The sequence below is a fragment of the Lathyrus oleraceus genome, chromosome 5 (assembly GCF_024323335.1).
Source record: "Lathyrus oleraceus cultivar Zhongwan6 chromosome 5, CAAS_Psat_ZW6_1.0, whole genome shotgun sequence".
Classification (NCBI taxonomy): domain Eukaryota; kingdom Viridiplantae; phylum Streptophyta; class Magnoliopsida; order Fabales; family Fabaceae; genus Lathyrus; species Lathyrus oleraceus.
In genome coordinates this window covers 99,406,032-99,428,313 of record NC_066583.1, presented here as the reverse complement: position 1 = coordinate 99,428,313, position 22,282 = coordinate 99,406,032, and the positions used below count along the sequence as shown (strand labels likewise).

At 35.5% G+C, this 22,282-nt stretch overlaps 1 protein-coding gene across 1 annotated transcript; it reads right to left on the bottom strand.

Annotated features, from left to right (window-relative positions):
* Positions 1-8,037: 8,037 nt before the first annotated feature.
* LOC127078989 (uncharacterized) lies at positions 8,038-11,841 on the bottom strand. Its single transcript, XM_051019406.1, has 6 exons — positions 11,335-11,841; positions 11,059-11,185; positions 10,678-10,956; positions 10,357-10,571; positions 10,213-10,258; positions 8,038-8,529 (listed from the first exon to the last, which is right to left on the bottom strand). Exons 1-6 carry the CDS (start codon positions 11,838-11,840, stop codon positions 8,038-8,040), a joined length of 1,665 nt encoding a protein of 554 aa, XP_050875363.1. The 5' UTR covers position 11,841.
* Positions 11,842-22,282: the final 10,441 nt, after the last annotated feature.

Here is a 22,282-nt window from a genome sequence, read left to right as displayed (position 1 = left end):
ATGGTGCGAACTTTGTACCCGCCTAGAGCTAGCATTTCTGACTTGTCTTATTTATCTTCAGATTACATTCTCTTATGCACAACTAAATTATCCCAATACATATTCCCTCAAGCACGAGGTCTTGTAAAGGTAAAAGTGTTTTAGCTTGAGTCTCTTAGGTGAAACATTAAGTTGAGTCCCTCGGGAGAGAGTTTAAGCCGAGTCCCTCAGGAGAAAATTTAGGTCTAGTCCCTCAGGAAAGACTTTAAGTTGAGTCTCTCAGGCGAGAATTTTAATTTGAGTGCCTCAGGTGAGACTTTAAGTTGACTCCCTCAAGCAAGACTTTAAGATTTGTTTGTTTTATTGTCCATTAAAAAGGGTCCATGTCATAATGTATTTTAGGGTCTAGAAAGAGGGTTAATTGTGGGTCAGTTGACAAACAAAATCTTTAGACTCCAAACTCAAAATCTATAGTGCATAAACACTCTCATAATTATCCTCGTCTAAGGTAACTACAATTTGAAAAAAATCATCATTGTTCTTCCTCTTGAGATAATCCCTAATGAAGTGAACACTTTTTGAACAAGTGAAGCATATTAACCCTAACTTGTCAAATATGTTAGATTTCGGCATCCCTCTACAATAACTTCCTTAACTTGAGACATTCAAGCTTTCACCACTATCATCAATCTTTAAATCTTTCACCTATGAAAATTCTTTGAGTCTCATAGTCATCAGGACTTCATCCAAATTAATAGTATACTCCTTACCATAAAGAAGGGCATCTTGAAGTCCTCAAAACATTTAGGAATGAGCTTAACAAGAGTATAATATTGTGTTCATCATCAATCTTCTCCTCTATATTCTCCAGATTATTAATGATCTTATGGAATTATATAAATTGATTCACTATGGATTTGTTTTCTACCATTCAGAATGAGTAGAGTTATTATTTCACACACATCCTTTGAGTTAAAGACTTGGTCATATACAACAATTCAAGTTTTGACCACATCAAAGCCTTATTCTTCTCCCTAGAGACATCACTTATAACTTCACCACTGAGCCACAAGATAATAGTACTCATAGCCTTCTCCACCATTTTGGTCTTATCTTCTTGTATTAGGCGTGCAAGAACTGATGCCTCACCCTTCAATACTTCAATACTATTATATTGAGTTAAGATTGCTTTCATCTTCACTTTTCACAATCCAAAATTATTGTCTCCAAAAAAACTTCTCGATAACCTATAATGCTCACTTAAAAACAAAATCCCTTTGCATCACAATTGGCGCAACTTGTTTTGAAAAATTCGTAGAATAATTCAAAAAAACTTTGTAGAATTATTCATAGTTTAGACACAATAAGAAATTTGATGTGTGGGGACGAAGGAAAATGACAATCAAAATAAATGGCCTCAAGCAACAAAAAAAACTACCAAGTATGAAGACAAATAAATAAAGTCAAAAGAAAATAAAAAACAAGAAACACAATAACTTGTTTCCCTAGTTCGATCAAACAATCTACTTTGGGAAGAGAGCAGCTCTCTGGTTTACTATACTTCCAAAAGTTATTACAAGAGATCACAAAAGAATTAGAAGAAAATAGTCACCCAAGTTCTCAAAAATAAACCATATTTTCCATCAATGTTTTCTAATTTATCCAACTTTCTATATATGAATAACAAAATTCCAAGGTGTTTAGAAGTGTTACCTAATCTCCTTAGATACCTCGAAAGGGTTTTCCAAATTCCAAGTACATAATCATAGGAACTTCCACCATTGCCTCTATAAGTTTCCCTAGGATTGTCATATTTCCCCCCTGTCTTTAAGATTGTATTTTAAAGGTTTTAAAAACAACAATAATAGCGATACATATTTATAACTACTAAAACTCAATGGATCCTTAACAGACCCAAAAACAACTCATTAACTATTAAAAAACATATTATAAATATCTTAAAATATCCTTTATATCAATTTAGAGAAACTTATAGTGTCTCTTTGTATCTTAGAGTATCTCTAAATTAATATAAAATATATTTATAAGATTCTAACATTAATGAAAAAAACTCACGAATGGAAACAACTTAGTTTGATACTCGCGAACCTTCCACGTCAAATATGTTGCCGTCCAAACTCTCCTGACACTACAGGACCATGACCACCCACCAGACCGCCTTCGTGGCTCCGCTCTGATAGCTTTATGGGATATTCATGATTCTTTTCAACTTCAAAATTTTGAAAACATTAAAACATATTTTCTTTATCTTCTTCACTCAAGATCTTAAGGCATACTTTTACAGAGAAATATAGCGATAGTGATATAATATTTTTTAGAATATTCCCGTAATTATGTTTTATATATTTTATATTTATAGGATAGTCAATATCTTCCTAATCTATTTCCTAGATCTAAAAAAACATTGATGTTTAGATATTAGACTTCCTAATTTGTCGCACATGACCATTGGATTTATAACTAATATTGATCAATGGAAAAGACAGTGAAACAACTTATTTCATGGTATCAAGAGTCATTGGTTTCTTTCCAACTCCTTCCTCTTTCACAACTTAGCCACAAGTTTCTCAACCCCCTCTTCCTATAATTTTTGTTCTTTTCCCTCCTCTACAAAAATATCAACCCCGACCCCTCTCAACTAGGAATGAGGATAAGCTAGACCAACTAAAAGGGGGGCTACGATCTATCCTTCACAATCCTAGACCATACCTAACTTGTATTTTAAATAGAAAAGGCTTAAGATTTTTTAGAAGTCTATTTAATTAAAAAAGGCTAAGCAACAAGCCATAAAAAAATCTTTTTAAGCCTATTAGGCCGACCTATTTAAATAAATATGAATACATTTATTAATATTAATTTATTGAATATTGTACTTTGAATGAAAATAGAAAAATAAAATTTAGTTATCTTGAAGAATTTATAAAGTAGGATGAAAATACCTTGTGAGCAATGTCATAAGTTGTTTTCGTAATTTTTCTAAACAAATAGTTTCACAAAACTTATGTTACTATGTAAGCTTAAATAAGTCAATGCAAACATGCTTTTAATATTATTGATATTTTAATTTTTTAGTCTATAAAAATACTAATTGGATTGCTTAATTACATATTTTCAAATGAAATAGACTTTTAAGTAGCCTAGTAGGCTATTCAGGCCTTCGAAATTAGCCTAACTCAAGCCTAAAAATTAGCCAATGACAGACTACAGGGAAAAATTTGGGTTTGTTTGGTATTTAAACTATATTTCACCGTGACAATTTGAAGACAATAGTTCTTTATTTCCTCCAATTAAAGATGTTTAAAAAAGGTCAGTTGTCATACCCTAAATTTTGTTATGAGTTTTTCACCTGCATCAGCATAGAATAATCAGTCCATTTTGTCGTGCATTTCATTAGTTAAAAGCATTCATCAGGTTTTAAATAAAAAGTCAGGAGTTCTGGTGTTCCATTTGGTCTTGATAACATTCATTCAATCATTTTGTTTGGTTAAGAAATCCAAATACTCGATTTCTCAAGCTTGGTGCATCATTCATTCAGTTGCATCTTGTTTCAGAGGTTCAAAGGGTGACAATCAAGAATACTACGATCATAACAAATCTTTGTAGGGTTTTAATTGTGTTTAAGAATCAGAAGCAAATGGTTCAAGAGAGATTCATTTGCATCTGATTGTCTATTCACAAATATTCAATCAGTAATTCAATGCATTCATAAGACATCTGCATTATATACTCGTCATAGCATGCATTTCGTTCCGCATAACTCTTAAAATATCAACCTGAATAAATTTTCGGATCTACAAACATACCGGTCGAATCGTTTCTCAAATGTATGTCGAATTAGCGGGCGACAAATTTAAAGATCGACCTTGCAGACGTCAGTTTTATTAATCTATGGTTCGCCTAGTTTAACCCGGCGTGCTCGTTTTAATTTTTGGACCACTTCTTCAGTCACATTCTGATTAGCCTGAGCATTTTAACTGGTCATTTTTATTTGAAAATTTGATTTAAACATGTATGTTTCCAATAAATTTCTTTCGTGATCATCATTTTAATGAGTTCAGTTTTTTTTTCGAGTATTTTTTTTCCCGATTTTTATTCTTTTTATTTATCCATTTATTTTTGTTGTTTAGCCAAAATAGTCGGTGAAATTAATGAGGATTATTTGAATATTTAGTTTAAATTTATGTAATTTATTTATATTTTTTATTATTTTTAAAACTCTTTTAAAAATAAAGAATCTGATGATTTTAATTGAAATAAAGAAAAAGAAAAAGAAAAAGAATGAAATATGACACCTCTTCTCTCTCTTAGGACGAGAATTTCTTCTTTCTTTTTTAAAACCATCTGCTTGCATTTTGGTTTTTCCAGAAAAAGAAATCACATATTCTCTCCAAATAAACACTTTATCATTTATATCTTCTTCTTCTTTCAACAACTCAACACATAAATTAAAACACAGAGAAACTCTTTTTTTCCCTCCTCCTCCACTCTCTCGCCCAGCTTTATCATCAACTCACCACTTTCTTCTTCTTCTCACCTCTATCAAAACTCTATTTCCCTTCTAAAAAGAAAATCAACAAGCTTCACCCTTTTCTTTACCTTTTTTCGATCCAAACTCCACCTTAACAAACCACCATTATACCCAAAACAACAAAACCTTCAACTTTTCCTCCATACTCACCGCGGCCACCACCAACTGTCAACACATAAAAAACTTCTTTCTCTCTATACCATCATATCTCCCCTCCAAGATCCTCCACACGCCACCACGATCATAACAAATCTTCTCATTCAGCTCACTTAAACCACCACTATACAATGTTCATAGTGGCTAAACGTTAACAAACTCACGACCTCGATTCCCACAACCGAATTCACATCGCCTCCCTCCAAATAACTTGCAAACAACTCCGACCACCGTTCAACTTAATTAATCGTGACAAAAACTTCACGCCGCCCTGCTCTGGCCAAAATCCACCGTCCACCATCCTTCTTTGTTTCACACAAAAAAATCGTCCTCAATCGTACCTCTCAAAACAGAATAACTGTAACAACAACCACATGTTTCCGGAGATTTCATTCGAGAGTGAGTAAGAGAGAGTTTGATGAACACCATTTTTTAAATTTTTAGTTGTTGTTAATTTTGCCACTTTGAAACTTGAGGAGAAAGTTTTAGATGCAATAAGAATTCAATAAAAACAACTAACAGTACTGGGAATGACTTGTTTATTCCTTGTGAAGTTGTAAAATAAATAGGGAACAAAATGAACGTGCAGTAACAAACTACAACCTACTTCTAGCTAGAAATAAGGAAACAAATTTGACTAAATCAATTCAACAAACTATCCTAAAAACTAGGACTCTTATTTGACTAAAGACTTATCATTCCCTCTCTTGAACTAGACTGCATTTGCAGCTAGTTAACATATGGTAGTTCACACACTCCAAGCCTCCTTCTTAGCTCCCAAAATAGCTCCAATTTAAGCGGTTTGGTGAAAATGTCGACTATCTGCTGCCTTGTACCACAAAACTGAAGCTGCACAACTCCATCATTCACTAGCTCTCATAATAAATGGTAGCGCACATCAAAGTGCTTGCTCCTGTCGTGCATCACCAAATTCCTTGCCAACTTAATTGTTGAGCTACTGTCACAAAAGGTGACATTACTATCACTGCCCATGTAGCCAATCTTCTTTAGCACCCATTGCATCCATATTGCTTGACAACTACTTCCTGCAGCTTCAATGATTTTAGCTTCGGTTGTGCTTAGTGTTGCGATCGGATGCTTTTGAGAAGACCAAGTCACAGCTGCTCCACTTAGCATAAAAACATAGCCTGAGGTGCTTCTTCTATCTTCCACTGATCCGGAATAATCGCTGTCAGTAAAACCAATCAACTCATGACTTCCTCCTCTTCTGTAAAGAATACCAAATGTTGTTGTACCTTGCAAGTAACATAGAATTCTCTTGGCTTCCGAATGATGAACTTCTGTAGGCCTTGACATATACCTGCTTAATAAGCTTACTGCATACATTATATTCGGTCTCGTAGCAGTCAAGTACATTATGCTCCTAATCAGCTGCTTGAAGAATGAACCATCCATCTCAATACCATTTTCATCTTTGGAGATTTTGAATCCTGGAACCATTGGATTTTCAACGGAATTGCTATGCTCCATTCCAACACGCCTCAACACTTCCATCACGTACTTTGACTGAATGATGAATATACCACCATCAAATTGAACTACCTCAATACCAAGAAAATACTTCATCTTACCCAAGTCCATCATATCAAATTCCTTCATCATGGACTCTTTGAATTCAACCATCATATTCTCATCATCTCAGGTATAAATTAAATCATCAACATACAAGCTAATGATTAAATGTTTACGTTGTTTGTTGACTTTGGTAAACAAAGTTTGCTCGCTGTCCTCCTTCCCAAAACCTTCCTTTCTGAAATATGATTCAATCTGGATGAACCATGCTCGCGGTGCCTGCTTGAGTCCGTACAAAACTTTGTTGAGCTTGTACACCTTATGTTCCTCATTCTTTATTTCATAACCTCTTGGCTGCTCCACGTACACATTCTCAGTTAACTTCCCGTGAAGGAAAGATGATTTCACATCCAGCTGAAACACACACCATCTTCTTTGTGCTGCAAGTGCTAAAATCATTTGAACTGTATCCATGCGAGCTACGGGAGCATATACTTCTTCATAATCAACTCCATATTCCTGAGCATACCCTTTTGTGACCAAGTGAGCCTTGTGTTTATCCACTTCTCCGAGCTCATTCAATTTTGTTTTGTACAGCCATTTGACTCCTATTCTTTTAGCTCCTTTAGGCAACTCAATAAGATCCCATGTTTCATTCTTCCCAATTGATCTCATTTCGGCATCCATGGTTGTTCTCCATTTCTCCTCCTTTACTGCTTCGTCAAACGAAATTGAATCAGAATGAACAACACTAGCAAACAAGGCTAAGTAAGTTTGTACCTCTTCCCCTTCATCTGAAAGACGACCACCAGAGACAAAATTATTCAAATATGTTGGTGCTCTTCTAACTCGGGGTGTCATCGAATGAGCCGTTTCATCTTCTTCATTGCCATCACTAGATTCGTCCCTCACCGGAGAAGCTACGTTTTCTTCTTCACTACCATCATCAGAATCCTCCACCTCTTCACCATTGCCATCTTCCCATTCCAGATCAAACCTTATGTCATCTTCAAAGCTCCTTTCTCAGTTCCATTGTTCTTATTCTTCTTCGAAGATCACTACTAGAAAAACTGTTTTTAGCGTCGGCCATTTACAGACGCTAACGGTGGAAAAACAGACACTAATATGTGGTTAGCGTCGGATTAGCGTCGGTGTCGGGCCTTGAATAAAAGTTGCGAAGCTACTGTGTAACGTCGGCTAAAGATACACCGACGCTACGTAGCCTCGGGGAGACGGAGGCTAAAGCGGACACTAATGGAACCGACGCTATGTTGTTTCAAAACCATGAAAAGTCAATATTATGTTTAGCGTTGGCCGGTCCGACTCTAAAGTCAACAAAAAAAGTCAACAGATAGTGTCCGTGTAACCGACACTAAAGTCAACATAGAAAAGTCTATACTAATATTTAGCCTTGCATAAAGCGGACACTAAGGAACCGACGCTATGTTGTTTCAAAACCATGAAAAGTCAATATTATGTTTAGCGTTGGCCGGTCCGACTCTAAAGTCAACAAAAAAAGTCAACAGATAGCGTCCGTGTCACCGACACTAAAGTCAACATAGAAAAGTCTATACTAATATTTAGCCTTGCATACACCGACTCTAAAGTCAACAAAAAAGGACAATAACGGGTTGCAACATGACAACCTCACTCGAACAAATTTTTTCAATCCACAATATCATATTTATGGTAAAACATTTGGAAACAATTTTAAACATTCATGAAAGTAACTACAAAAGTTCTACCCACATTAACTTTCAAAAAACATACACAAAAAGTAATCACATCCGAGATTAATTCGTTCTACTAAAAGTACAAGATCAATCTTCATCTAATGATTGATCATCCAAATCGTCATCATAATGATGAGAATGTGATACAAAAGTTGAAGTGTCAAATTTCTTCATCATAAATTCCTTCCAAGCATTCATCTCCCTCTCCATCCTTTGTGCAGTCTCGGTAGCAGCTTTTGCAGCCTCGGTAGCAGCTCGCATTGCTTCGTTAGCCTCTTGTAATTGGGTCGTTGCAGCCTCGGCAATTTGTTCAGCTCTAATTCTAGCTGCTCTTTCAGCTTCTAATGACATCCCAAACATAGAGTGTTGAGGAGTTTGAGATTGTTGGGTAAAACTTTTTGATCCACGTTTTAGATTAATAGCTAAATCTGCAGCGCCATAAACCCGACCACGGTTACGGCCCCCAGCAGCCTCTGTCCATAGCTGATTTACACGCTCTCCATCTAACACCTGAACAACCTCTCCATTCCCTTCTTCAGTTGGCTGAAGTTCTGCATCAAACTTCTCTTTAAAAGTCTTCTGCATAACAAAACATTATAATGCTAAGTTAGTGCTCTGTTAAGAATTTAGAGATGAAGACGGGCTATTAAATAGGATGGTTATAATGCCATTGTGTCACAAACTTTAAACACTACATTAACATAGAACGTATACATTACTTTTCAAGTTCAAGCATGTTCATCAGTCCCAAATAAAGGCGGGCTTTGAGTGAAGTGGCATGATAAATCCGGGATTTATGGTCACCACGTAACAAAGGAGCACTCACGTTAACCAACTTGAGTAACTAACGCAGTTGCTCTTTTGATTATACGAGCAACCATGAGTCCTCGTCCCCAGAAAATCTCCCAACAACCAATAAACAAGTATTATTATAAATATTACTAAATAGTCCTTGTTCCCGAAAAAGAAGCCCTTTTTGAGCAGGGCCCAAAAATCCAATGTTATAACAAAGACTTAAAAGAAGAAAAATGGATTGAAACTGACAAAATGAACATTGAACCCATGGAATGGTTTTCCGCTTAAAAGCTAAAACAACATAATATTGATTCTATGCTTCTTTTGGAACATTGCTAACCACTACAAAAACTGCAAGCATGAATAATATCAAAATCTGAAGCCTTAAAAACGTTATAACCAAAAGATAACAAAATAAAAAATAAAAACTACAGTTAAAGATCCAAACGAAGAATGAAATATATAATGAATAAAAACTGGGAGAAAAGCTAGATAGTTCAGTCCCTTAGATGTTCAATAATGTCTGCAATCATACCCACAAATAATTATTGATCTACAGACTCGTCGCACTTAAAACAAGCAAAATTGCATTTTCTCAATTGTCACAAAAACGCAAACCCTTCAATTAAAAAATGTTAGAAGTAATTCAATAAAATGCCAACAGTAATAACCATCCTATTTAATATTCAAATAAGTGTGACAATAATGCATAATCAATTAACAGTAGGTTTTCATAAATCATGAATCAAATCAATTTGCACCACAAGATTGCTAGCATTTTCATGTGACTGAACCAATTAAGCTAGTTTCCATTTGATCAAAATCGACTTAGTAAACTCATGCATCTAGAAGGTAATATATGTGACAGAATTTCATTTTCAATGGAATCGATTCCCTAGCAGAATTCAACTTGTCCAAACATCTAACAAATTAACTCTAACCGAATTAACATTCCAACTGTCATCTAACAGAAGTTATAATTAATTGCATTTTAACAACTCTTTCCTAACTTCACTCACAGTGTAACAACCAAACAAAAAAACTAATAAAAAATATTACTAACTATGCTCCTTGTTGATTAATAGAACGAATTATCACAAAAGTTAGAGTTAGTTTACATGGATAGAGTTAGCAGTTTTGAAACTCTATTAGAATTATATACCAACCTTAATTGGTACTGTTATATTGTTTAATTGGAAGCCTAGTTTATCATTAGTTTTATTATGCTCTCACCAAATCATCTCTCTTTAATTAATGGATGTTGTATTATGAAAAACCAGTAACATAATGTGTATATGGAATCGTATGATGTACTATTCATTTTCATTCAGATAAATAGTTGGATATATTAAAAGGTGTTCTAATGAGTAATCACACTTCTGTTTTTGACTTGAATCAATGATATCTATACTTGTTGCAGCAAATATTTGTTAGTGTTAGGACTGGAAGTAAAACTGATATCTATACTTGTTGCAGCAAATATTTGTTAGTGTTAGGACTGTTAGTGTTAGGACTGCAAGTAAAACAAATATCAAACAGCACAGCAAACTGATTGCAGGAATTTCAAACTGATAGTTAAACATAGGACTTGTGCTATTATATCTAACTTACATTAGACTATAAAAATGGATAACTAGATCCTTTTTGGAGAGTTTAATTTGAATAAGTCTGCTTCTGAAAGCATGGATGCAAATATTGATGCAGTAAAATTTACGAGAACTTACATAAGTAGATGCAGCACGACTGTCAACCCATTCACCATTTTTCCTCTTGTGTGTTTTTAAAAATAACTCATCGGGACGCAGATCCCTTTGAAGTTCACGTGACTACAAAAATCAAATAATCCAATAATCAATACAGAATACGAGTAAAACTGTCAAGATATAAAGAATCTTCATAATAATAATAATTTGTTAGGATTTTATTACTTACAAGTTGAAGTGCAACATCAATATGAGCCTTACGGCCTGTGGTGTGGACTGCTCCGCCTCTTGCGGAAGCTCGATTGGTCTTGTTTTGAGAAGACACAGCCAAAAACTCGGTCTTTTTCCAATAAGTTTGAAGTTCAACCCAAGCATCATCACCAATCCATGAAGGTCGAGTCCCTTTTCTCCTCGCCTTCCCCAACATGTCGTTTAATCGTTTTCTTCCTTTTTTTTCAAATGCACTATAGACAAATGCATGATCGAAAGGATCCCACGAAACCTTCTCCTAAAAATAATTAAAATCACATAATTAATATTAATAACCAATTAGTTACTTTTTTAAATATAATTTGATCAACTTAAGTGACAAAAGTCAATAAATACTTACTCCAAACAACTTAAACCAATCAGCTTTCGTATCAGGATCGAGTGCAGACCAATGATGTATAGGTTTATAAAATTGTTTGCGTATCGCATAATTAATGGCACCAGCAACTTCTTTGGCAGGAACTAGCCTACAAAATACAATAATAAAACTACTAAATTATTAAGAATCATATGGATAGTAATATTCTCAACTTTCTTAACAGGTTATATATATTTTAGACAAAATACAATAATAAAACTACTAAATTATTAAATTATGAGAATATATATGACTTACCCAGTACCAGATGGTTTTATAATAACTTTCCCATTCTCATCTATTGTTGGCACAAGAGGGGTAATAGTTTCTTGACCCACCGCCTCATCCTCATCAGCATCCACATCTTCCTCCTCTGCCAAATTTGAAGGGCTAGCCATTGTTTGAAGGTTTATACTTTGAGGGCCAGCCATTGTTTGATGGCTTAAAGTTGGAGTAGGCATAAAACTGAATTTCTCAGAGGTAGTGGCATGAACAGGTACTACAGTTGGAGCTGGTGTTGGCATCGACGATGCAGCCTGCACAGACGATGTTGCCTGAGCTGGTGTTGGCATCGACGATGCAGCCTGCACGGACGATGCTGCCTGAGCTGGTGTTGGCATCAACGATGCAGCCTGCACACACGATTTTTTAGAAGCTGATGTTGGCATTGATGATGCAACCTGCACGGACGATGCTTCCTGAGCTGGTGTTGGCATCGACGATGCAGCCTGCACAGATGATTTTTTCGAAGCTGATGTCGGCATCGACGATGCAACCTACACGGACGGTGCTGCCTGAGCTGGTGTTGGTGCCGATGATGCATCCTGCATACCCCAAAATTTGCCCATTAATATTTCAAGGCATTTTTCAGGGCACTCCGACTCATTTTTATGACACTGATCTTAAAGGAACGAAGGCCCAGCTCACGAATGACCCAAACTGGCCTGTTCGCTACACGCTCGCCTAGTGATAACATGAAATTATGTCATATTTTAGGACTTAATTCAATTAAATTTTATCATTATTTATTTCAGTTCACTTTATATTATTAGAAATTACGCGGTATTTTCTTCCTATTTGTCTCAGGTGGCTTATTTGGAAGCACAAGTAAAAATGGAGGAAAAGAGGTGCAAAAAGGAGAGAAAACGAACCAAATAGAAAAGCCCAGCCCAAAGTACAACACTGGTGTTGCACCTGTGACGAGCGTCACAGAGGCTGTGACGAGCGTCACGCCTTGCACACCCCTGTGACGGACGTCACACATGGTGTGACGAACGTCACACCATCCCCCTACTTTTTGGGCGCAAGTAACGCCTCAGAGACTTGAAGAGACGTTGAGGAGTGTTGGGCCCTATATCCACGCCATGCAATTAGCCACGTTGAAGACCTTTTGGCAGCAGGCAGTTACTTAATGACACCAATATAAATAGCCACTTTGAAAACCTAAAGCAGGGGAGGCTTTTCCACATTTTTTTTTCTTTGCCGTTTTCACTTTTGCATATTTTCCTTTCCAGCAGCTTAGGCATCGTTTTTCCTACGAGTTCTACACTATTTCCCTTGCAATTTCCTATTTCCTTTTAGCATTTAGTTAATTCCTTTTCGCACAATAGTTTCTACAACGGAAACTATTGTGTACCTTTTTACCGGATCTAACCTTACGTTAGGATCTAGTTTATTTCCTTCGTTTTAATTTGTTGTTTAGTTGAAGAATCCAGGAACAAACCCTACCGGCTTGTGGTGGAGTGTTCAGGACTACTGTTTAACTTATTCCAAGTAACCCTAAAGGAAACCCTGAAGGAAAAGCCGGCGGCACCGCTCAATTCGATCCGATCGGCCAATTCAAGATTGCAATTCAATTGCAAACAGGTTTGCGTTACTATCGCCGCTTTATGTTCCGAATTCACATGTGATACCATAATTGAATGCATAAATATATTTGAGGTTTTGCATGTGGACTTAAGTATGCCTGGATACCTTGAATTGTTGTAATGGATGCCGTTGTTTTTTCGCTCTGTTTTGATCTTTGCCCAACTGACCTGTTTTATCATAACCATGCTCTGTTTACCTGATACTATTACTGCTTTGGTGCAACTCTTGATTGCATCCTGATTGGTATTCTAACCCGTTTGCTGAATTTTGTAAAGGCTCACATATCCCAGGAAAAGATTGCTGTTTAGGTCTTCCACTTTATTTGTGGGATACCCTTATGAAGATCCACCCTAAATTGCTTAATTAATTTTAATGTATTAATTTTAATGTATTAATTTTAATGTATTGATTTTAATGTGGAGATTCATCCTAATCACCTAATTGACTTTAAAATATGACCTTTAAATATGTGATCTTGGACCTCTCTTTTGCCTTACGATATTACGGTATTACGGTCATGTCCCGCGAATGTGGGGATACCCTTAGCAAAGACCCCTCGATTAAATCATCATGTCCCTTTAAAATAAATCATAGTCCCTCGGATGTTGCCTTCGAATATATGATTTTGTCCCTCGATGACCCTTCGGTGTAGCCTACGGTTAAATGATGATCGTCCCTTCGAATGCTAAGGTATCCTTACAACTGTTGCCTTCAATGACCTATCGATGACCCTACGATGACCCTTTTACATCCAAAGGATAAAACTACTTACTTCTCAATAGTAAGGACAGTTTTACCCTCACAAGGATAGGAAATGCCCATAACGACCTTAGGAAGGTATAACTCTCAATTACTGGATCATAACCTAAAACATTTTCCACCCTCACACTTTGCAAGTCCTAGAAAATCACCACTTGGTATACATTCATACTAGAATCATTACCAAGTTATATTTTTCTAAACTGTTTTCCAAAATCAAACGAGATAAATACTTTGTATACATTCATACGAGAATCATTACAAAGTTGAACTCTCTTTTCGAAACATTTTTAAACAATTCACCAACACTTTTCAGACAAAAATATAAGTGATCCAGCAATTAAGAGCCCATGGAAAACCATGGATACAAAGGGTGCTAATACCTTCCCTTTGTATAATGTACCTCCCGAACCCAAAATCTATTGAGGTCTTTCCTGTTCTTTTCCACCTTTCCTTATTGGATAAAAGAAAAGTCGGTGGCGACTCTTGCTATCCGCGACATTGCGATAAAAAGCAAAACACCCCAAGTCAGTTCACCGTATGACACTAACGATATGCTTCTTGTTAATTATGCGATTTCGTTCTTCTTGAAGTTTTCCTGGTGCTAATACCTTAGCTTTTCCACCTCTTTTAGTCATCTGTTGTCATAAAAATAAAAGGATTAGTCAGTCTCACACTCTTAACAGTATCATAACATTATCAAATGCAGTTTCTGATAAAATTAAAAGTAAAAGAAAAGATGTGGCGAGTATAATATTAAATTAATTTTAGTTCAACAAATGCATAGTAAAGTCACTGCAAATTATTTCATCAATTGTGAAAGCATCACTTCTGAATACAACAAAAAGCACACATCCTGCAAAATATCTTGGGTATGTGCATAGAACTACATAGAAGATACCATAGACATTTTGGAAGATGCAACAAAGGAGCGTGAAAACTATCATGTTGGAAAGAATGCATAAGATACATTTACACAACAGTGGATATGATAATATAAAATAATTCCTCGCAAATGTAATTTAACAGTCTATACTTGGCAACATCAAGTTACAATGATATATCAAAATGAAAAGTTTAGTACGATATCCTACCTGCATCTGATTGAAGGAAAAGGTTGCAAAGTGGGAAACAGAAATGCAACCGAAAAAGGACAAAATAGAAAGTACTCACAAGTCATCAGAAAATCAATTAATCAAGGAAATCTACAGTGTTCAAATATTCCATTATAGGAACCCTGTAATCATATCATACATACCAGTATTTTCAGGTTCACCAATATCAAAAAAAGGGTTGAGTAATTCAAGGATGCAAATATCTGCCTAAGCATCAAGTAATTCAAGGATATTAGAAATGGAGCCATTTCAAATACAAAGGAATGCTGCTAACAAATGAGGGGTAAACAAAGAAAAAGTTCTCTACAGGGAAAAGATAAATGCACAGCGACTTAATTTATCTTCATCAATGCCCTCTATCTGCTTCACTAGTAGAGCAATCAAAAATCTCTTCAAACACATCTAATTGTGACATGTCACGCAAACAAGATATTGCTTCAATTTCTACATTGGGTAGCGCCGGTAACATCCCATCAGATTGATAAGGTACTTCATCCTCTATGTTGTCAATCTCTACGCGACCCCTTGGTTTTGTGGTGATTGCCGCACACCATCCACGCATATCTCTACACATTTCTGGATATGGGACATAATACACTTGTCTTGCATTTTGCGCAAGGATGAAAGGATCATAAGGACGATAACGTTTATCCATCTTAATATCCACAGTTTTATATTGTGGGTGAACCTTTGTGCCCGTATTCCTTGTTGGATCAAACCATTCACAATAAAAAACTGGAATCTTATGCTTCAGACCAAAGTAATCTAGCTCAAAGATATGTTTGATTATTCCATAAAAATCAGTATTTCCTCCTTCTGCAAGACCTTTCACGTGCACACCACAATTGCTAGTTTTTCTACCTTTGCTCCATTCTTCAGTATGAAACTTGTACCCATTGATAAAATACATGTTCCATGATATGGCCATTGATGCAGGACTGCGAGACAAGGCAATTATATCTTGGTTAGTAACTCCATTTGTCTCCTCATTTACATATTTCTTCAGCCATATGGGAAACTCTATATGTATGCGCCCAGATGAATCTTCTATATCTAGAGAGTGGTTCTCTAAGAATATGCTGAAATAAATCACACGATTCATAAGTAAATATCTATTATGATATGCATCAATAATTTGATTGAATATATTATGATGCACACTTACTCAAGATATGGTTTAACCTCATCACAATTTATCAAGACATGCACATGTGAAGACTTCCATTCCTTATCAGATAGAAAATATTTTCGTGACTTCCCACTTGGTCGACCGCCACTTTGTAGAATGGACATTGTAGGTAGAATGTCATCATTGTCTAAATGAGGTTTGTTACTAAGATTTATGGTTGGCAACAAACGGAAAGAGTTGAAATAATGAGAGCAAAAGTAATTTGTCTCGCGATGTATATAATCACTGCATATGGAACCTTCAACTCTAGCCTTATTTGTCCACATCAAGCAGGCTTTCATGATGAAGTTTTGTTTTGTAGATATATCATAGGTCAATATTCCATTGGACCACAATCGATGTAGATCATCAATCAATGGTTGCAAGTAGACATCTATCTTTAATTTAGGGTTTTTAGGTCCGGGTATGAGGCATGCCAAAAACAAGTATGGTTTGGTCATGCACATTTCAGGGGGGAGATTATACGGAGTAACTATTATTGGCCAACATGAGTATGGAGAAGCAGACGCTTGAATGTAAGGAGTAAAACCATCTGAACACAGACCCAACCTTACATTTCTGGGTTCCCTAGAAAAGTCAGGATATACACTATCAAAATGTTTCCATGCTTTTCCATCTGACGGGTGGCGAAGGATGTTGGAACTATTTTTGTTCATGTGATGCCATCTCATTTCACTTGCCGACTCAGTTGATGCATACAATCTTTGTAATCTGGGAATGATTGGGAAGTAGAACATTCTCTTCACTGGGATATCTTTGTACTTTCCCATGCCAGTCTTGCGAGGAATGAACCTAGGAGCATTACAAAATTTGCACTCTGATAGATTGCTATCATCCTTGTAATATAACATACAACCATTCTTACAACAATCAATCTTCTCAACCTTTAGCCCTAACTTAGATACCAACTGTGTTGCTTGGTAATAGTTATCGGGCAAGCATTTTTGAACTGGACATACACTTTTAAGCATTTGTGCAACAAAATCTAAACCTTTTTGTGGTACATGCCAATTAGACCTAATTTCAAGAAGTTGAGTAGATATTGATAATATTGATTGGGTAGCTCCCTCATAAATGGGCTTGTTGAAAGATATCAACTTGTCATAAAATCGTTTGGCATCTTCGTTGGGAAACTCATCCTCCGTATATTCCTCAACTTCTATGTTATCATTCACGTGAGAGAATACTCCATAAGGCCTAAAAGCATCATACACCATCTGATTCATTGCCTCAATTTGGTCATCATGATGCACATGCTCACTACTATTTGAATCATTCCTTGTATTAACATTGAGCTCTACTTCTCCATGTTGAGTCCAAATCCAATAGTCTGGTTGAAATCCATCTCGATACAAGTGAAGTCTAACATTAGTTGGTGTTCTTATCTTGAGACACTTGCAATTTATACACGGACACCTTATCCCTCCCTCAGATTTACAAATAGGTTGTTTCAAAGCCCTCTTTACGAAGTCTTTAACCCCGCGAACATACTCTTCTTTCAATCCGTGTCTATTGGAATATACTCTATCGTACATCCAAGTACGATCCATTTTCTATAAGGCAAACAATTAACTCGTCAACCACTGAAAATTAAAACATATATTAGACAAAAATGAATGGCTGATAAGTTCCTAATGGGTATTAGGAGAAAATCAGATAACTTCCTAATGGGTATTAGGAGAGAATAGAATACATGCATTCCAAGGGATTTTTATTTTATTTTCAGTGGTTCAAAAATTAAACATGACGAACATACCAAATTTTAATACTATTGTACATTATTATTTCAGACCGTAAACAAAATTGCTGCACAGATTTATAAATCTATTAAACTGCTGTATATTTTAACAAATCCAATAAGCTATTGTACTCACTTCCTGAAATCTAACTAAAACAATGTAAGCCTTAATTCTTAGTTTATTTTTTAATGTAAACCGAACCAAAACTACATGTTAATGGAAATAACTAACAACTTGCAGTATGTAGTCACTATATAGACTGTCATGTACAGTAGTACCAAATTATTACCATGCCAACACAAATCAACATACAAACCAAAACAAAACTTCTACCTACAAACATACGCAACCAAAACGCATAAGCTAGCCGATACACAAAGCAACCGCCTCGAAACCAGAAAAAAAAAACACAACACTGGGACAGTGATCACAACAACAGAATAGAACTTAATTCGAAATATAAACAAAATCTATGCGAATCAAATGCCACAAAGGTGAAAGGTTATATCCCGATGCTAGAATTTCATTTACAACATAACCAATTCGCAATCCAAGGGAAACCGAAAAGAGAAAAACACAACATAGCCAATGCGTGTTCGAAATCAAAATAAAGTTCAAAAATTTGTAGGGTTCACAATTCCACGAATTCGCGATATAGGGTTCGAAGAGGTTAGAATGGTGATTTATGTTAGAACGTTCGAAGAAGCCGCAAAGTTATGAGAGAGTGAGGTTATAGTCATTTTTCAATTCTGTTTTCCTAACTAATTAACTCTCACAATTTTCACTTAACCGAAATTTAACAAACATTAACAGTCATAACAGAATTCAAAACAACCTACTAACTGATAGCAGACTTAACTCAAGTAAGAAATCTAACAGAAACTTAACTCCATCCTAACAGAAATTCAGTAATCACCAAACAGTTCGCTAATAGCAGTCCACAATAAAAGCATATCATGGTTTCATTTAAGTCATAACAACTCAACATTAACATTAACAGAAGCAAACTATTAGACTTTCAACAATAGTTCACAGCTGACATTACTAATAAGTAATAACACATTCAACTAATTAATTTCCTAACACTTAATTAGCTAAGAAGTTCATAACAGAAACTGTGCAGCAATTTTGTTTCTGTTAGAGGTTATTAGTTAGTTAGGATCTGTTATGAGAAGTTATAAAATCTGTTAGAGGTGGATTTGGTGAGTGAAATGTTTAACTCAAATTCTGTTTTGAAATTAAATTCCATTGTAAATTCAGTTAGTTTAGAAATTCAAAAGTTAGTTGAATCGAAATTGAGATTTAAGTGGAATGTAACTGAAATGAAAATTGTAAAATTTTCCCTCCTTGTTTTATGTGAATGTAGTTATGCAGGTTAATTTCAGTTAGTAAAAAAAGACTGTGAGGATGTAAATATCTCATCAAGCATGTTTATACTCTAAATTCTAAGCCGTAATGATCTAATGACTGAAAAATGGCATATCAAATAAAATGTCTAAAAGGCACTGAGCACAGGCCATAGGGCACTAAAAATGACATGACTCAACAAAATGAAAGCTAAAACCAATGCAGAGAATCAACTCCAACAAGGGATGCGTACTGTTCCTGACAAACTCAAAGATCGCAATTCTTAAACAAAATATATGACCAAAACCAAAGCATAATACATAATTTAAATAAACAATCACTTGGAATATATATGATAACAACTTTAAATTGTTTGTAATCATACCTCTGTCCTATAGCGTGTATCAGCTGGTGGAATCTTTAGTCTTGCCTTCCAATCTTGTGAACTAACATACAAAATCAATTGAGAATAAAATTAAAAGACATTCTTTTCTTAGGGAAAAACAATCACATTAGCTTTATCTGGCAGTAGAATAATTGAATTTTACAAGCTATTTTCAAACCTTTCATAAACACATGATAGAGCAAACATCAACCAATATCATATTAGATTTGCAATAGCAAGGCATTAGAAATCATTGTAAACATCATCAAATCAACTTTACATTAGAGCACTATACAGAAATTAATGCAATTCTGGTTATGTTGGACAGAGATAAAACACTCAGAACCTAGAACTTCATAAAACACTATCAAACATTCAGGTTCCCTGCTCAAATTTGAGTTTCAGCGATCATTTACAGACCATGATAATAACTTTCAAAATCATATAAAGCTCTTGATTAAATGAAAAAAAAATCTAATTTGATTCTTCACTAGATAGAAAAAGAAAATAAAACCAATTTACTACATAAGACAGGAAAATTAAGCAAACCACAGTGGAAGGAGACAGATTGCTATCAACAGTTAAGAAAAGAGTTGGCGAGCTAAAATAATCAAGCTATCAAAGTTACACAAACCATATCAACGAACAAACATTAACAGCAAATACCCTTTATAAGAGGAGAGGATTCCCTCCTACAGCAAGATATCACCGAATAGACAGCCTGGGCAAACAACCACGCACACAAATGTATAAACATCGAAAAGGTCTCATGCCCTAACATCAAAAATTCAAAACTCAACACGACAAACATACAAACTATATTAATTATCTCATCAAGAACAGGACAATCTAGAGCATTAGAGGACATACATCAAGCAACAAAAGGGAAACTAAACTACAGATATGAGTTCATTTATAAAGCACTCAAGCAGCCGCATCATCAATACACAATGCAACAACTGGAAATTACTCGGAGGCAACATCATCAAGAGAACCACATGAAGGACATTCAAGATAAGAGGAAGGATGAAAACATGCATCAATATCATCAACATACCAGAAACCTTGGTTCCACAAAAACAAATCTAAACCAGCACAAACTTTTTCAGCTCTTTTAGTTTGACCCCATAAGAAATAATTAAGCAGAACTTAGGAAATTCCATAGCCTCCTCATAACCACAAAATCAATTCATAAATAATTCTCAACCTTGAGAAATACTAACTGATGCAAACACTAACAGTTCAGTCTGGTTCCGAATTAACATAGGGATGACTAACCTTGAGAAAGAGTTGTCTTTGCAAAATCCCGGATGATATAGTGCTTCGGTTCCAAATTAACTTGCATTCAACAACTGCTTACTGCCTCCACTAAGTAAGATGAGCATTCTTGAAAACCTACATTCAGAAAACCGATTAGCAAATAATTTGATTTTTGTAGTTTCAGACTTAAAGGAGACTTTAAACATATTTGGAAACAATACTAAACTTGCAAAGAAAAGTTGATTCCAGCATCCACAAAGCCGATAGTTCTGGAAAACCTACATTCAGAAAACATAAAACATATGACTATCTCATACTCATTAAACCAAAACTCCATGGAAATCACTTGAGATGAATATGCATTACCTTTGATGATTCAGAAACCCTTTAACGAGGGATTTTGAATTAGGGATTCTTCAATGGATTCACGGATTAGGGATTCACGAATCGGTTCACGAAATTGGGAAAAAACGGATTCACGATTTAGCATGGAATTAGGGTTTTCGTGTTGTGAAATGAAATGGAGGGAGAGTGAAAAATGACGAGGGAAAAGGAAAGAGGGAAATAAGTTGTCGCGCAATTTTTGGTCAGAAATAGAAAATTCCTTAGCGTCCGCCAAGCGGACTCTAATTAATAAATAAAATACTTAAACCTTAAATATATATACATATTATAGATAAATAAATGGAAAAATTATATGTTATAATAATAGCGTCGGCTACGCGGACTCTAAGTAAATAAATACTAATTAAAAAATAATGCTACTAGATAGAGTCGGTCACACCGACTCTAAATAAATTAATCAAACATTCTTCAAAGGTAACATAACAAGTAGTGTCGGTTTTGCCGACACTGATAAAAAAAATAACTTGTCTTAAATGATGTACGTAGATAGAGTCCGTTAGTGTAGGCTTAGCCGACACTAATAGTGTCCGTGTCGGTGGCCGACTCTAAACTAGGAGGCTAAAATGACTTATTCTAGTAGTGGATGACATCCCGACTAATTATAATCCTCTTAGAGATAGGATTATATAGCCGATATGCCTTTGATTCTTCACTTAACCCTAAAAGAACACAATAATGCCTCTTATCCTCAAGCTTTGTTCTCCGAGCATCCGGTACATGAGCATGTGCTATACAACCAAAGACTCTCAAGTGCTCGACTGAAGGTTTCACCCCACACCAAGCTTCTTATGGCGTCATTTCTTTCACCGATGATGACGGGCATCTATGAAGAACATAAAATGCCCAATTCACTGCTTCTGCCCAGAGCTTTCTTGGAACATTCTTCTCGACCAATAAGCTTCTCACCATATTCATCACGATTCTGTTTTTCCGCTCAACAACTCCATTCTGCTGTGGTGTATATGCAGCAATTAATTGCCTCTTAATCCCATTCGTTTCACAATATTCTTTGAACTCATTTGATGTGAATTCACCCCCACGATATGTTCTGAGACATTTAATGGGCAAACCAGATTCTTTTTTTACAAGAGCTTTAAATAACTTAAAGTAAGTGAATGCATCCAACTTAGAAGCAAGA